At 46.0% G+C, this 17,430-nt stretch overlaps 2 protein-coding genes across 5 annotated transcripts in view; one reads left to right on the top strand and one right to left on the bottom strand.

The window, feature by feature from the left end:
* Positions 1-17,430, top strand: part of LOC135921356 (collagen alpha-1(XVIII) chain-like) — an 840,088-nt gene that overhangs the window by 365,735 nt on the left and 456,923 nt on the right. The window lies entirely within an intron of this gene.
* Positions 5,988-16,159, bottom strand: LOC135921343 (uncharacterized). The gene is made up of 6 exons (XM_065455671.2): positions 12,506-16,159; positions 11,888-12,051; positions 9,818-10,066; positions 9,654-9,731; positions 9,393-9,536; positions 5,988-9,270 (listed from the first exon to the last, which is right to left on the bottom strand). Exons 3-6 carry the CDS (start codon positions 9,900-9,902, stop codon positions 8,981-8,983), a joined length of 597 nt encoding a protein of 198 aa, XP_065311743.2. The 5' UTR covers positions 9,903-10,066; positions 11,888-12,051; positions 12,506-16,159; the 3' UTR covers positions 5,988-8,980.

Below are 17,430 nucleotides of genomic sequence, written 5' to 3'. Positions count from 1 at the left end.
CGGAGTTGTATTTTTGTCACTTGAATGCTCATGACCAAATTGTTATTGCATATTGAATTATTCACTTTTTTGATGTATCTCACGCCTCCCTTTTTTTCTGTTGTTTTGTAATTTTTCCAAGATACAATTTGCTTTAAAGTGGCAACTGGACTCATGACTATCTGTTCAGTTATTGTGTACGCATTTTGCTATGTTCAACTGATAAGGCTGTCTGATTTATTTATTTATTTATTTATTGAAATTCTTCGAACCAATATTAGCGAACATTGGGGAGATAACGCGAAACATGTGGTTGACTATATCAAACGTAAGTAGCGTTTCTGTCTTGTCAGGTGGCGCAGCTGTGTGTATACGAAGCTTTCTTTAGATATGCGGTATTTCCTGAAACACTATCGTTCTCTGAAGCTTGATGCCATCGGAAACCTTGAGCTCGTCCACGCGCTATAGGAAACAGCTCTGTACCCACCGAAGCCTTTTTTTGTTTTATGCATCACACCCCGAGGACGTGCGTTACCCACATGAGAAAACTTACGCTTCAGCGCACTTGCATTTCGCGAGCCGGAGCAGTCATGTGCATCCTGCACGATGGACTGCTGCTAATCGCAATAGGAAAAAGAAAATCGGTAGACTGTATTTCTTATTATGGTGCTTAAGACATGCTGTCGCCTTTAATTGGCTCCTGCTACTCCTTTTCACATAGAGATATGAAAAGAGAAAGAATGAACCTAAAGGCATTAAAGGTAAGAGTCAACTTGAAACCACAATAACACCAAGTGCAGTCACATAAAGGCACTCAAGTGCATAAACGCCATCGAAGACCATCTTTCTAGTCACATTACCTAACCTGACACGCTGTTTTTTCAATATGTGCCCACCCCGCTTGTGATGTCCGGTTCAGGCACCTTTGAGGTATAATAAATAAATAAATAAATAAATAAATAAATAAATAAATAAATAAATAAATAAATAAATAAATTAGTAAATAAATAAGTAAATTAATAAATAAAATCAACAGAATGTCCGGCCACATAATTACACTAAACTCGGGGAGCCTAAGAGAACGCGGATTAGATTCAAACGAAGGTACTTGAATCCAGATCTTCAATGGGCCAAAGTCAGATCGAATAAATCACATAGAGCGAGCTTATTGTGGACGCAGCCGCAGTGGGGTACGTGAAATGTCTCGTGCGCGCTGATGAGTTTGTATATACAGGCACGAGGGTACAGAAACGACGCAACCAGATGCACAACCTTCAATAATTCACGGTCCGCCATAGTAGTTTTGTGGTGATGGCGTCGCGCTACTAAGCACAAGGTCGCGGAATCAAGCCACGGCGGCAGCGTATTGAAGGAGGCTAAATGTAAAAATGCCGTGTATTGGGAATTGGCGGTCTGTTAAAGAAACCGAGGTCATGAAATTTAATCCTACGGCGTGCCTCATAATCGCATCCTGGTTTTATCACGTAAAGCCTCGGATTTTATTTTATTCACGCACTACAAAACTTGCGTGCTTAACATATGATACAGCAAGAAAGGGTACTAACGCGGGGGTGCCATATAACCAAGCAAATAGGACGTTTCTGCGAAAACTTGCACATTAGTAAGATCTTGATGATGGCCAGTTGGTTCATACTTAGAAATACCACAGCGCTTGTCTGTGGTATTTGTTTCCTTGTGTGCTCGTCTTTTTCGCGCTGTTTCACCTCAGTTCTAACATGCACATGTCTAGGCCTCGTAACTCCTAATAAGCACAGGTTTGAGTTTGGTGGATTATACCTACTACGCGAGAGTAAACTATCTCAGACGTGACCACTTATACGCTCGGATCGCCTGCCGAGCTGAGCCTCTCTATAAACGCCGAGCGAGAGACTGTAGTCATCCGATAGCGTCATGCGTTGCGTGACAGCGGCGTCGTCTGTGCACGTGGCATATGCACGATCGAGCGATGGCTTCCTCTCTCTTTACAACGATATCTAAGTAACGTACGTAGATAGTACGGCCGCAAATGATGTAAGCAATAATCTTATAGCATGTTCTCGTTGCGTGAGGATCTAGCAAGCGAACCCGCGATTTGATTATGAGGAACGCCGTAGTGGGGCACTCTACTATAATTTCGACCACTCGGGGATCATTAACGTGCCCCGAATGCTCGGTACGCGGGCTTATTTTAAATTTCTCCCCCATCGAAATGCGACTGCCGTGGCCGGGATTAGATCGCGCGACCGCGTGCTTAGCAGCGCAACGCCATGGGCGATAGGGCACCAAGGCGGGCAGAACTTATAGGTTCTACCCGCCTTATATATATATTGAAACCGCGTGATAAAAACCACAAAAAACAAGAAAGTGAACAAAGACAAACGCTACTCACAACTGTTTATTGAAAGGATTGAATCGTACATACATATCCGCTTGTCGCGCTTGTGCATATCCTTCCATTAAACAGTTTTGTGTAGTGCTTGCCTTTGTCCACCTTTCTTGTCTCTGTGGTTTTATCGCGGTAGGATACTGCTTCAATTATGGAAAACCAACTAGCCCAACAATCTACTCTTCTAAAAAGTTTGTAGATCCAACTCGCATGTTGGCATCTATGTTCAGTGAACCTTTATTGAAGCAGGCAATTAACAGTAATTCAACCACTGACGATGCCTAGAGTTGCACTTGCTTTTACCCAGTGCAACGTTTAATCTCATGAAATCTCATCACTTCTGTTATATCTTTATGGCCTTAAAAGTACAATCACTGAACATGAAAAAATCCCGGCCATGTCGGCCGCATTTCGATGGGGGCGAAATGCGAAAACACCCGTGTACTTAGATTTAGGTGCACGTTAAAGAACCCCAGGTGGTCGAAATGTCCGGAGCCCTCCACTACGGCGTGCCTCATAATCGGAAAGTGGTTTTGGCACGTAAAACCCCATAATTAAATTTTTTTTGAACATAAAAAAAAATGTTAAGGTTTATACACCACAAAGTTTACAGCTTTCAGATCAAGCGATATTTATGTTTATGCACAAGTTACAAGCTACTGGTAGTGTCGAAATTCAGACACCAAATCAGCCATTGCACAGAGAGACGTCTCCGCAGTATGTCACGAGGACAGAGGTCACATGTGATGCTTGTCGACGGAAGAATGGCGATGACACGTGTATGCAAAGAGCAATACAACACATATCTAGCGCCATTTCATATTGCGTACGTCTTGTGTGAAGGTGGCAAATACCCATTCTTGAGGATTGGTCAAGTATAGGCGCACACTCAGTGGCGCATACCGAATGACTAACTCAAGGAAGATTAAGTAAATCAAAGAATACGTTGAAAATAATGCCCCATATCATTAACAAGTCGGTGTGCTTTAGACATACCTCTGCGCCAAAGTATACGTTCATGTGTTATGAAATAATTTATTATTTTTTAGTTACACAAGACCAAGGTGCGCTTATACTGGCACTATATGTGTGTTCTGTCGGCGTACTGTGGCTATATTAGCCCGTTTGCTGCTGCTTGCGTTTCGCGCACGCAGTATGACATTCAGATGTATATATATATATATATATATATATATATATATATATATATATATATATATTTGCCTTGTTTGCCCTCAGGTACGATGAGAGTCGCTCGTCGTACGACGTCCAGTCACTGGTCGAGTCGTCAAAAGGTTCCATCTGTCCCAGCTGCGAGGCCATTTCGCAGTATTGTCGGTTCCGAAGAAAAGACTGCCAACTTAGCTGCAGGGTCCCGCTGTCGATGCGTTGATCCTCGTCGCCATTATGTGGTGTTCTTCCAGGCAGGCAGGAACCAGGCGGTTGCAGGGAAAGGTACGCAAAGGGAATTGCTTCGTTCCATTGACAAGGTGACTGGCGAGCGCCAGCACGGCTGGGCCGCCGGCTGTGATAAGCTAGGAAGAAGTGCGCCGGTTACGCTCGGCGCCGCGGTATATATAAGCTCTTATCAAAGGGGCGTGTCGCAGTAGCGCACGTGTAAGTTATCGGCAGACGTGCAGCCACTACACTCCCCCGTTCTTATTGTAGTTCAGGCGCATGCACTGAAACAAAAAGTAGTTCATGGCACATAGCGGTCTGGAGGGCGCCGCTGCCTTGCAGGATAACTCCGCTCTGCCGTGGCTGGAAGAGAAGACGAAGCTGGCTGCACCGGGTCGGGGCTCTCGGTTCGCGGCTGCTCGGGGTCGTCTCGCTGTTCAGGGATGTACGGAAAGTCCATATCACTGGCTTGAATTATGTGGTTCTGGTGGCGCTTCCAGGCAAACGCACCTCGACCGGTTTATACACGAACTCTGTATGAAACAGCTCCAGTCCTCCCGAACACAATCCCAGGCAACCACTTTGCACCGCGTCTGAAATTTCGCACAAGAACACTTTCACTCACAGCGAATTCACGTGCGCGCTGCTTGCGACGCACTGTCTGGACGAACTGCCGCGTCGAAACCTTCTGCTGCAGCGAGGGCTTGACGGCATCTAGACGGGTGCGGAGTCTACGCTGCAGCAGGAGAGTGGCCGGCGCCTCGCCCGTGGTGGCATGCGGAGTGTTCCTGCAAGACAACAAAAACTCTCCCAACGTGGTGCTTAAGCTCGTGGCAGTACTTTTCCGCAGTGGTGCTTTCAAAGTTTGGACAAATCCTTCTGCTTGTCCATTACTGCTCGGATGGTAGGCTGACGTTGTTACATTGCGCGTTCCAACGTTCTTAAGGTAGTTTGAAAACAGCTGAGATTAATTGCGGTCCATTGTCAGATACTACAACTTCAGGATAACCAAACCTGCAGAAGATTTCGTGGAGACAGTTTACTGTGTTTTCCGCGGACGTGTCTCGCATTTGGCCGACCTCCAGCCACTTGGAGTGAGCGTCGACCACAACAAGGAACGTGGCACCCTTGAAAGCTCCGGCAAAATCGATATGCAGACATTCCCATGGTCTGGTTGGCCATGCCCACGGGTGCAAAGGAGCCGGGCAAGGCATCGCGCGTTGAGTTAAACAGGGGTTGCAAGAACGCCCTTGGGTCTCAATGTCGCGATCGTTGCCTGGCAGCCACACGTAACTGCGTGCTAGTTCTTTCATCCGAACAATTCCAGGATGTCGCTGGTGCAATTCTTCGAGCATCTGCGACTGGTGTTTCCGAGGAATAACGACACGCATTCCAAGAAAAAGACACCCTAGCTGTGCAGAAAGTTCACAGCGTCTGTGAAAAAACGGCTTCATTTCTTCACTCACGAAGTTCTCAGGCCAACCGTTCATTACATGCTGCATGACTATCTTTAGAATCGGGTCTCGGGCCGTTTCGCGTGCCACATCGCGGCAGTTAATTGGCAAGGACTGCATGCGTATGAGATAAAACTGGTCATCCGAGCATTCTTGCACTTGGCAGAGGCAATCGAGATAAGTAATCTGCTTCGGCGTTTTGACTCGAGGGCTTATACTTGAAAGTAAAATTGTAAGCAGACAGAACTAAAGCCCAGCGTTGCAGTCTAGCCAAGGTAGATGTACTGGTAGCGAAGGCTCCATAGACGCCCATTGGTCCAAAAAAATGGCGGCTCGTGGGCACTCCAGCGCCCCCTGGATTTTGGGGGGCAAACTACGCAAACGTGACGTAGAATGACGTCACGCATACGTATGCTTTTGGCGCGAATTATAAAGCGGTCTTTCTGTAGAATCCGCGTTTTCGAGCCCGTACCTCTCGAAGGTTGCTGCCTTTCAGCGCGCCCCAACCTTTGCCAGTAATATGTGCTTGAGTTCCTGCTAGTTATGGCTTTGTTAATGTGCAATTGGGAACGCAATGAAAGTGACTGGTAAAGGACGGGCAGCATAGAAAGGCAGCAACACTTCCAGACACTGGCGAAGCATGCATGATTCGTAGTGCAAATACTGGTGCTAGTACTTTTGGGAGCTTTTGAGTACAGCGAGGTATGATGCACAAAGCACTGGCTCAAGTGCACAGTTCGCAATAGAGTGTACGGCAAGTATGGTTTTCATAGTTTCATATTCATTGTTTATTGCAGCAACCAAACAAATACAGTCACAAAGCACACCCTTGGCACACAAACAAAAAATACATGTCGCAGGCAGTACAAGCAGTATTGTTTAAGTTGGCTAATCATCTCAATAGTCACAGTGCAGATAGGAAAAAGCCCTGAAGTGCCACGAACGTTGCCAGTTAGGAAATTGAAAAGTATAGAAAACAATGCTACGACAGCTTCGCTTGAAGCAAACATAACATGACATAAGTAGGCGCTTCAACACAGACCATAGAGCACACTGGGATTATTCTTCACATTTAATTTCTTCAGCTGAAAGAATATAGCACGTGCGCTTACATCTCCAAGGCAATATTAAAGCCAGCTTTAGCACCCTCAAACGTGCTCAACGTAGGAGCAAATACCATACATTGAGCCGGCGTACCATCTCCAGAGTACTAGTCGTTATCCGGATCAATTTGAATTTTACGTCAACAAAAGTACACATGAAGTACAGCGTACAGTGAAGTGCAAGCACATTCGCGGGGCAGTAAAGCATGTAATCAGTGTACTGTACGCTACAATATAGCCAGATAAAAGTCCAGCGCTGTTCTGTTCGTTGCGCTGACAAAGATCCTACTAAAAACTCTGAGATGCAACTAGCCTGCTAAAAGGTGGCCTGGTAGCCAGTGGTGCCGAGTGGTAGTTATGATGACAATGGTTGATTTCATTATACCTGCCAGCACGGAACTGCAGTGGGGGCGAGCAGGTGGAAAAATTAATCCCAGCGCCACGGAAACTAGGTTAATCCATTGCCTAAAAAGTCTCCTTTCAGCGGCATTCGCTTTATCGGTATGGCGTTTTATCTGACAATATTGCACAAGTACATAGGTGACACTTGAACAGGCTGTACATGGCATAAAAGTACCCTAAAAGAGTGACATAGTGGAATGAACGATGAAAGATGCTACATTGTTAAACCATTGCCCCTGTGAGCAACCACGTCACATCCTAGCAAATCAAAATACACAAGTAAAAAATAAAAGAATAAAACCAGGCTGTGAACCAGAAAAAAACCCTTTGCAACCGTTAAACCAGACTAAGCTGATTTGTTGCACAGGCTGCATAATAGCCTGCAACTTCACTAAATATTCAGCCTACAGCTCGGGAATTACATCCTTTTCATTTGCTTAGCCTCAGTGCTTGCTTCGTGGCTTTCCGTTTAGTAGTTTGACTGTGCAGTTCAAGATTTTTTTCTGCGTGCAAGCCAATGCAGCCTCACCCTGACGAACAGGGCAAACAAACCATCATAAACGTCATCACCACACACAGTCAGCGATTTTTCTACCTTGGCATGAAGCAACATGCACAGATCATGCCCTACTTGTTCTTTTCCCACAATATTGGAACTAAATGCGACAAAAAGCTGCTCGCAAGCATTGATGAAAGCTACAAACGAGGGTGTAGGAACTGACAGGCTCCCAAAGTCACCTTCTCCAGGATTTTTGACACATAAGTACAAGAGAACTTGGCTCTGATCGGCAAAGGCGGCATTTTCTAGCCTCACCTCGCACGTATGTGGCCCTGTAACACACCTGCGATCATTCATAAACTTGTAGCCAAGCCAGCCAGCAAAATAGACAATGTTGTTCTCTAGTATTGGAGACTGATAATCATATGGCAAAACTTCTACTGCAACTGGCAAAGATGCGGCAGCTGTACAGAGAGAAGGAGCAGACTTAGATAAACAAACTGGGAGAGTGGCTAGAAGGCTAGACATGTCTTCAGCACAGTTGCTGCTTTCCGACAGTTTGAAAAGGTTGCTAACTAAAAGATGCCTAAATGCTGCTTGAAACTGCCGGCAAGACGAGTTGCTGTTTGATCCAGATTTCGACCTAAGAATAGCAAAGGTGTTTTCAAGTGCATCCTGGTTCAGGTGTCTGGTAAGGAGGTATGTCAAACCATAGCGAGAGGCCAGGTGGTTCCATAACAGCAGCACAGCCCTCGTAGTTTGGCAGAAGCCACGGATGCAAAGAGGCTGCCACGCACAGCCTAGAACTTCGATGTTTTCGAAAACTGCAATACACTCTTCCAAAAACTATTCATGCACAGATCCTGCACAAATTGCAGACGCATACGGAGACTTTCCCCGCTTCTTTGAAGTATTTAGACTGTCAAAGAGTCTATCGATCCTTTCAACAAATCTGGCTGTGTGGATAGCCTCTGATGGCAACTGTTGGAATGTTACCAATGCGCACAATGCAGCACAGGTATTGCTGAATACCTGTGCTGCGAGTTTCACAGACATCTTCGAAGCAAAAGTTAAATTAAAGTGCCGAGCACTCAACTTTGGGATGGACCGAATTTGCATTTCTCGAGCCTTCTCATAAGCCTGTCGTATGTACGAGCTTTTAATTGTGTCACTGCCTACCCTGAAGTCATACTTGAAGCGCATATTGCGCAAGCACTTGAGCAAATGCGGTGGATCAAAAATAAAGAAAAGTGGTTCACCATTCACACTTAAGTACGGCTTTTCAGGGGTCACAAGTTTCGAAAACAGAGAAACATTTTGGTTCCCCTGATCACAAACCACTGCCACAGGCTGCAATCCAGCTCCAACCAACATTTTGTGTCATTTGAAGAGAAGGTCATGTAGAACAGTTGCAGGCGCTGCCTTATCTGCAAAGAAGTAGCCAAGAGGCTGCTTCCACGGCGTACATATTCCTTTGGCCATGAACACAAGCGCCTCGTTTGCAAGATTTGGACCTTGTGCAGCACTGTACTCTTCAAGGCCTTCAAATCTGTCCGACACTGGATTGTACGACAGCTCCTTTGAAACATGCATTTCATCAAAAATTATGGTGCAAGCCCTGTCTTGCCGTGGAAAAGACGCTGCCCATTTCTCGATCAAATCAAAAACTTCAGGATAAAATCCAACCCTCAATGGTACGCGTGCAAGGCACAGCTGCAGTGACCTAACAGATGGAAGTTTCAGGAGTTTCCTGCAATATCTAACCTTTTGGGCTGTGGAAGTATAAACCTAAAGCAAAGGTTTTGTTTTGGCTGCACCATCGACGGCCAAACCTGCTGACATTGTGCATCTTTAACTGAGCGTCAACAAAAGCAGCAACAGCTGGTGTTAAATGCTCACGCAGACTATCTACCAATTCGGCAGTGGTCTTCATGCGACGGCGCTGAAGCAGCAGTCCTTGCAGCCTCTTGTAGCGGTTACGCAGCTGCCTGAGCTTGGCTCGAAGTTTCTGCAGTGGCCGCCTTTCATTGATGGGGCTGGTGAAAGATCCTGCAACGTACAGAGTCGACGGAAGAGCAATAAGTTGCTACGTCGGGTTTAGTCATAGCTGCATGTAGTCCTGTAGCACCAAAAAGTGCGCAATATTGCGAAAGCGTTGTAAAATTGCTAACCTTCATAAGAAAGAGGCGAACTGCTGAACGGAGCTCCTGGTGACAGATCAGCACTCGCTGACAGTGTTGCGGCCACCCCTGCCGTGCCAGGTTCCAGAGATGAAGCGCTTGCTTCAGTGCTTGGTCCTGCATATGTGTGGTCAACTGCGTCCACAGAATATAAAGAACAAAATATAGTGACAGCACAGTTCTGACAGGGAAGCCAGCAACCCAACAATGCACAAATAATAACTAAGCACCACAGGCGGAATTAACACTTACACTGAACCATTATGAAGCCACTGGCGTGGGAACAAGCTTGGTTCAGCGTAGAACCAGTAGGGCTGGCACCATCTGCATCTGCACAGCGCACAGACAAGGAATTGTAGCATATTTCTGAGCCATACCTCCTCAGGCTGTTCGAGCAGATACGAAATAACAATCACCTTCTTGGAAAAGTAGCAGCGACTGGGACGGCCGACTCTGGACGTACCCCTTGGAAACAGGTTCACCGGAGACAGCAGCTATCATAGGAAGCAGTCCAATGAGCTTTCAGTCGTCACCATTTTCAAAAGATTTATGTCAGTTATGCATACAACCCTGCTCACCTGGTTCTCCAGCCCGGCGCACTGATGCCGAAGTTTCGCTCAGAGATTATGAACAGTCCATGGCGCTGCTGCATTCACTTGAGGTGTCTGAAATGGCAACATTATTGCGGAGAGAAAAGAGAATTCAGTCCATTTATAGTAAATAATTTCCAAAGAACTATAGCTTCCACAGCATGCGGTTCACATTGTCATCACTCTAGAAAGAAAAATGCTTATCCAATGAAATAAAATTCTGTTTACCACCCTTAATCGTTAGGCACATTAGTTTGATGTCATCATCAACTGTGGAGCACCAGTAAATCATTTGCAATTTTTATATGCTATGTTTTACATTGAAGAGTGCGAAATTCGCCTATCACACAAACAACGATAGCTCGCAAATCAAGTAATGTGCCCCATATTGTCTACAGATTAATGCAGGTCAGCCTATGGCCTACGCAATGAGATGCAACAAGAATGAATTCGTAAGCAATTATCGCAAAAAATAAAAACCTGTACAAACATTGGCTTTCGCTAGCATGAATATTGAGGTAAAAGGCAAAAACACAAACAATTATTAGTGCATTTCTATAATCGTTCCGTGCGTGCTTTGATACATAACACATGAGCACACAATATCTCGAGAAGCTTTTCACCAAGCGTACCTTGCCCAAGTCGGCGTAAGATTCCATCCCGATAAGACTGAAGGTGAAAAAAGAAGCTCTGCATACAAGAAAGCAAAGTTCTGGAGTACTAAAATTCATCACACATTTAGGAAGGCTCACCCTTTTTCCCCCTCACTTCTTTTGAGCTATCAAAGGAAGGACAAGAATGCCCTCTGGACACGACAGGGACCGTTCATGAGACAAGGTTTCACGGTGAATATGAAAGATTCAACTCCCACTTGCTGCAAAACATGTAGAGTCGCCTGGTTTCCGTTGCTGAAGTGGCTAGCGGCATCAAACAGCCTGAACCGGAAGACTGACAGACTCACGTTAAGATCCTTTGGAGCCCTTTGCCATACCAGACTACCAAATATCCCACTTCCATTATCCTTTTTTTACCGGAAATATCAGGCAAGAGTATTCACACCGTCAGTGTACTTTTTCCGCACCCGTGCCTAGAAATTCGCTTGAGCACCCTTCGCCTACTAAGCTTGTGCCATTAGCTTACCACAAGCACAAACCTAATTCTATGCTATGTTGGACATTTGTCACGAACCTCACATACAGTGTACAGCGCATACCGGGAGAAAAGAAGTTTCGATCCCAACAGCGGAAAAATACGCCTTGTAAAATGTCGCACGGCATACAGAAAGTACACAAATAAAAGGGCTGGAGCACCCCCTTGTGTGAGCGTCTAGTTGGTTCAAATACTGACAACTGTTGAATCGCTAAACTTGCATGCAAGAGACGTAAAACGAATACTATATAAATATATATATATATACATATACATGCATATACATATACATACATACGCATACACATATACATACATACACATATACATACATACGCATACACATATACATACATACACATATACATACATACACATACATATACATACACATACATATACATACACATATACATACATACACATACATACACATACACACATATACATACACATACACACATATACATATATATACATATTACACACACACACACACACACACACACACGACATGTATATAATTATATGTGCTCACGTGAAAGCGATACTTCCATTTTCGTTTTCGCTTAGCAGGGTGCAGGTAAAAATTTACTGTAATTTTTAAAGCCACAAGACAGATACATAATTCGTTTTGCAAAAGACGCTAGGCTGTTCACGGTTACGACAAAAAGGAAAAATTTCATTTTTTCACAAAACCTGACATTTCAATAGCGGCGAATGCCTTAAAAGTTTGATAAAAATTACCGGCAATGCTTGCTCGAGTAGGCAAAGCATCGTGTCGCAGCCTTCCTGACGGCAGATACACAGATGGTTCGAAGTGCCTCGAGCAAATCCTGAGTTCTCGTAGCTGCGACGGCGCCTTCTTCTCCATGCTGACGTTGCGGCAGAACTGCGCCCACGCTCGGCACCTGGACGTGATGCAACATGCACGTTAGATACAACTGCGCCAAAAGGAATACGCATACTCGAAACGGCAATGCGTCATTATTCCTGTCACTGCTAACTGCAGTAAATTATACTTGCATTACATCTGAACTATGGTAGTAAATGCTCACGCCAAGCTCTCTGCGCCTCAGAGTGCGGTAACGCTCAGCCTCATGCCACGCGGCTAGCTGCTTTTCTAAGCTCAACGAGTGACGAGAGTGAAGTGCGTTTAAAATTACCCTGACAGTCATGTATATGTAGGACAGCAATACCAAGACAGGCAATAACTCCTGAGCGAATCCAGTTAAAGCCTCCTCAAAGCCGCGCACATACACGAGGCTGAGTTTCGATACTCCCAGTTGCGAGGGGATCCTCAAATTGGCTTCATGGTTTTGCAAAACTAAACAATGTCGTACTCAGAGCTGTCAGGTTGCAAACCTTGTTCTAAATGGGCCTCCCGGTCAGTAGCGTGCACGTGGTTGCTCCTGAGAGCCCGGTGTGAAGTTCACGTTGGTGACAGTCAGCTGCATGAAACTCACTATAAATTAGAAAAATGTGGGCCTCTTTCGCACACCTCAGCACTGAAAGTGTGTGCCCTGCAGTGTAATACATAAATATCCCCGAAAACATGAAGCCAAGTACGCACGAACGGGTTACAGCTACGAAACACGAGCGAACAGCCCGGCGAAACCATATCGAAGCTATCGCGCATACCTAGAGCAGACGACACTGTCAAGAGCTCACCTGTGAAAGTCCAGCGGGAATCGGTGTAGCGTGACACCAATGGTACTATCCACGCTGTCGCAGTGTACCACGGAGCATCGTTTCTTCACATGCCGCAAGCTCATCTTGAAATGAAGCGCTAAGCGCTTCAAAAGAAGAGCGCGAAGCGTGCAAAGACGGAAAAAGACTTCGCACTGGCCGCACGCCGAAGGAAACGACAAAACCGAGAAAACTGCCGCAGCGTTGCAGCGGGCTGCAAATCTTACCGAACGGTGACAAAGAAGCGACGTGCAAGGACGACGAAAACTTCGCAAAAGGAGCATTTTGAGACAAGCGAGCTAAATTTATACGCTTTACCAGGCGCGCCATCGCAGACACCTGGCGATAAGAAATCGCTTCGTAAGCTCCCGCCACTGTGGCCGGGTTAGCCGGGTATCGAAACAAGGCCTGCAAAGACGCGCTGTAATGCACCGCACACTCATGAATAGGGGGCAGGTCAAGAGTGTTGCAAAAATACAAAATTTGCCAGGTTTTAATAAAATGACTTACCTCTTTCATAAAACAAAGTGCTAATGTATTTTTTCTTTTCTATTGGCAGATTACATTCCAATTTTGTAGCGTTATTATTTCTTTATATGAGTGTTTTGCCCCCCCATCTTCTGGTTGTGCTGCAGTCGCGCTAAACCACTTTTCGGCCCAGCCTTCGCCACCACTTTAAATCCGCCTTGGTCTAGCTGCGGCAGCAGTTGGTATCCCCGTCTTGGGATCGAAAATTTTCTGCAAGGGTTTGTGGTCAGTAACGAGAACAAATGAACACCCGAAAAGATAGTAGTGGAAACGTTTGACGCCGAAAACTAGAGCCAGCGCCTCTTTTTCCAGCTGACTATAATTGACCTCCACTGAAGATAAGCTACGTGATGCGTACGCAACCGGATGGCACAAACATTTGGCTCCACATGAGAGATGACAGCTCCTTTACCGTATGCCGATGCATCACACGACAGTTGCAGGGGCGCACTGGTCTCGTAATGAGCGAGAACCGGTGGCTGCGACAGCAGCTGCTTCATATCCGAGAAGGCAGCTTCGCACTCGTCACTCCAGGCCCAGGGAACATCGAGCCGCAGCAATCTGTTTAGGGGTAACGCTTGACAGGTTAGGAACAAACTTGTCATAGTAGTTTATCAAGCGCAACAGTGAATGTAATTGCTGCTTGTCCGTGGGACGCGGAGCCTTTGCGGTGGCTTAGCTTGTCAGCTGCCGGTTCAATTCCGTGCGCGCTAATGACATGTCCCAAGTACTGCAACTTGTCCTTGAAAAACTCGCATTTTTCTTTCTTTGCCCTGATGCCTCTGTCTGATAACTGTCAATACCGCCTCCAAATTTTTTGAGGTGCTCCTCTTCAGTCTTTCCGGTGACCATGATGTCATCGATGTAACAAGCAACTCCGTCAAGGCCCTTCAGAATATTATCCATGATCTTCTGAAAGATCGCCGGTGCTGAGGCGATGCCAAAAGGCAAGCGGTTAACAACATATAAGCCCCTGTGCGTGTTCAAGGTCAGGTAGGCTTTGGATTCCTCGTCCATCTCGACTTGCCGATAAGGCCGACTTAAATCAATTTGAGAATTTCTGACCGCCCGCTAATGCTGCCAAAACCTCATCCAGCTTTGAAAGCGGGTACATCTCGACATCTAGGATTGGGTTCAGCGTGAGTTTGTAATCTCCGCAGATTCTAATCGACCCGTCGCTCTTTACTACTGGAACAATTGGCGTAGCATACATGCTACTGGCGACACGAGAAATGATTCTCAAGTTCTCGAGCTTTTCCAATTCAGCCTCTACCCTTTTCACAAGAGAGAAAGGCACACTCCGTGCTTTTAGCAAGCGAGGCACTTGGTCATCCTTAAACTTGAGGCTTGCCTGCTCTCCTTGTATGGGCCCTAACTCATCCTTAAACAGGTCTTCGTTTTTCCGTAGCAGCGTTTCTAGTGCTGCAGGTGGACTGCCTGACGCAGCGGACACCTTGCAAAGACCTCAAATGCCACCCCAGCCTAGCCCGATATTCTGTAGCCAGTTGCGACCTAACAGCGGTAGGTCGCCTTGCGGAATAATGTAAAGTGGCAATCGTGCCTCTTGGGTATTGTGGCGGACCAGCACATGCATTACTCCTGCAGGCCTTACGGTTTCCCCTGTGTGCGTCTTCAGTTGCATCTTTGTTGGTTGCAAACGAACACCAGGAAAGTACACTGTAGCCTGATGGTGCGACATGACCGATACTGCTGCTCCAGTGTCGAGCTCCATGTTTACGGTAGTTCCTTCTACATTTACGCCTACCATTATGGGTGCCGCTTGTGACACGTCGACACTGTTGAGCTTAGTGTAGTCGTGCTGGGTCTTGCACTCAAGCGTGCGAATACACTGCTTCTGGTGTTTTGGTTCCACTCTTGCTCTGCACATTCTGCGTATGTGCCCCTGCCGGTTACATTCGAAGCAAGTAGCTCGTACGTGCGGACACGCTTGCGCATCGTGCTTAAAAGAATCACAGCGATAACACTGCTGGGATTTGGCACGTTTACTTGCGTACTTATTTTTCTGCTTCCCGCTCTGCATTCGGTGAAATAGGCCACCGCTATCTGATAAATCATGAGCTGTTGCTGCATTATTCATTGCGGCCTCGGACCCCAGAGCACGGTCAACTGCCTTCTGGAAAGTTAAGTGCTTGTCCTCCACGAACAGCTGTCTCTGGATGTCTGTTCGCCGCATGCCACACACAATCTTGTCGCGAAGCGCATTGTCGAGAACAGAAACGAAATCGCAGGTTTGAGCTAGCCTGCGTATCTCTTCTACAAACTGAGTTATCGTCTGCGTTTCGCCCTGCACGGCGCGATAAAACTTGGCTCTCTCGGCAATAACGGCTGACTTTGGCAACAGGTGTTTGCTCAAAACTTCCCTTAACTCGCTTAGCGACTTTGATGTAGGCGTATCGGGAGCAGTCAAAGACTTTAACAGTTGGTAGGTTTTCGGAGCAATGAGACTCACGAAAACGTCGAATTGAAGGTCGGCTGGAACCTTGTTTGCCCTCAGGTACGATGAGAGTCGCTCGTCGTACGACGTCCAGTCACTGGTCGAGTCGTCAAAAGGTTCCATCTGTCCCAGCTGCGAGGCCATTTCGCAGTATTGTCGGTTCCGAAGAAGAGACTGCCAACTTAGCTGCAGGGTCCCGCTGTCGATGCGTTGATCCTCGTCACCATTATGTGGTGTTCTTCCAGGCAGGCAGGAACCAGGCGGTTGCAGGGAAAGGTACGCAAAGGGAATTGCTTTATTCCATTGACAAGGTGAATGGCGAGCGCCAGCACAGCTGGGCCGCCGGCTGTGATAAGCTGGGAAGAAGTGCGCCGGTTACGCTCGGCGCCGCGGTATATAAGCTCTTATCAAAGGGGCGTGTCGCAGTAGCGCACGTGTAAGTTATCGGCAGACGTGCAGCCACTACAACATATATATATATATATATATATATATATATATATATATATATATATATATATATATATAGGGGTTTTTCTTCAAACTTTACCAGCCGAAAACGTTAAGTACAGACGTCTTCCAAAAAGTTCGTCGTCTCTTTCCTGCGTATGTTGCGTTGGGGCCTGCGTGCTAAAGTTTGAAGAAACACCCCTATATATATATATATATATATATATATATATATATATATATATATATATATATATATATATATACATATATATATATATATATATATATATATATATAGGGGTTTTTCTTCAAACTTTAGCACGCAGGACCCAACGCAACATACGCAGGAAAGAGACGACAAACTTTTTCGAAGACGTCTGTACTTAACGTTTTCGGCTGGTAGAGCAGCCTTGGTCGGCGTACTGTACTCTGACGAAGGCTGGTCCACCAGCCCAAAACGTTAAGTAAAGAAGTCTTCCACAAAGTTCGTCGTATCTTTCCTGCGTATATACATATATATACACACACGCGCGCACACACACACACACACACAGGGTGTCCCAGCAAACTTGGACCAAGATTTTGAAAAATACCTATGCGTTCTTCAGAACAGAAATCGCGCGTATGTTATTGACGTTTATCTAAACTTACAGTAGGATTTTTCGCTCGTCTTTCTATAGAGTAATTAGATGAGATAAATTAACTGCTTAAATATAACTTGAAACGTTCAGGCGTCAATAGGAAAGTTGTGGATCTTCACAAACATTGCCCAACTCAGGTATTTCCAACGAGATAGGCTTGGCGTGGCCATTTTTATTCGGGAAGAACAAAAGCCTGCGGAGTAAAAAAAAAATACCACGTGACAGCGCGCTCTGTGCGCCCGAATAGGCCGCGATTACAGCGCTCTCATGAGTGATTTTTAAGAACATCACCAGCGCCGCGCCTTTCCTTCACTTACGAGAAAGGGCTTCAACCTTTGCTCGGCTCTGACATTACCGGCAGTGGCTGGCGACGGCGCTCCGAAAAAGCGCTTCGTCAGGAGCCGCTCGCACCTGTCGCCAAAGAACGCGCCGTCATCAGCCGTTTATTGCGATGTGACGAGAAGAGCAATTTCTTTTCCCGTGTTCAAGTCGATGCGGAATAGAAAAAATACACACAAAACATG

Source organism: Dermacentor albipictus, unplaced genomic scaffold, assembly GCF_038994185.2.
Source record: "Dermacentor albipictus isolate Rhodes 1998 colony unplaced genomic scaffold, USDA_Dalb.pri_finalv2 scaffold_12, whole genome shotgun sequence".
NCBI classification, from domain to species: Eukaryota; Metazoa; Arthropoda; class Arachnida; order Ixodida; family Ixodidae; genus Dermacentor; species Dermacentor albipictus.
The sequence above is the reverse complement of the archived record's forward strand: the minus strand, read 5'-3'. Positions and strand labels throughout refer to the sequence as shown.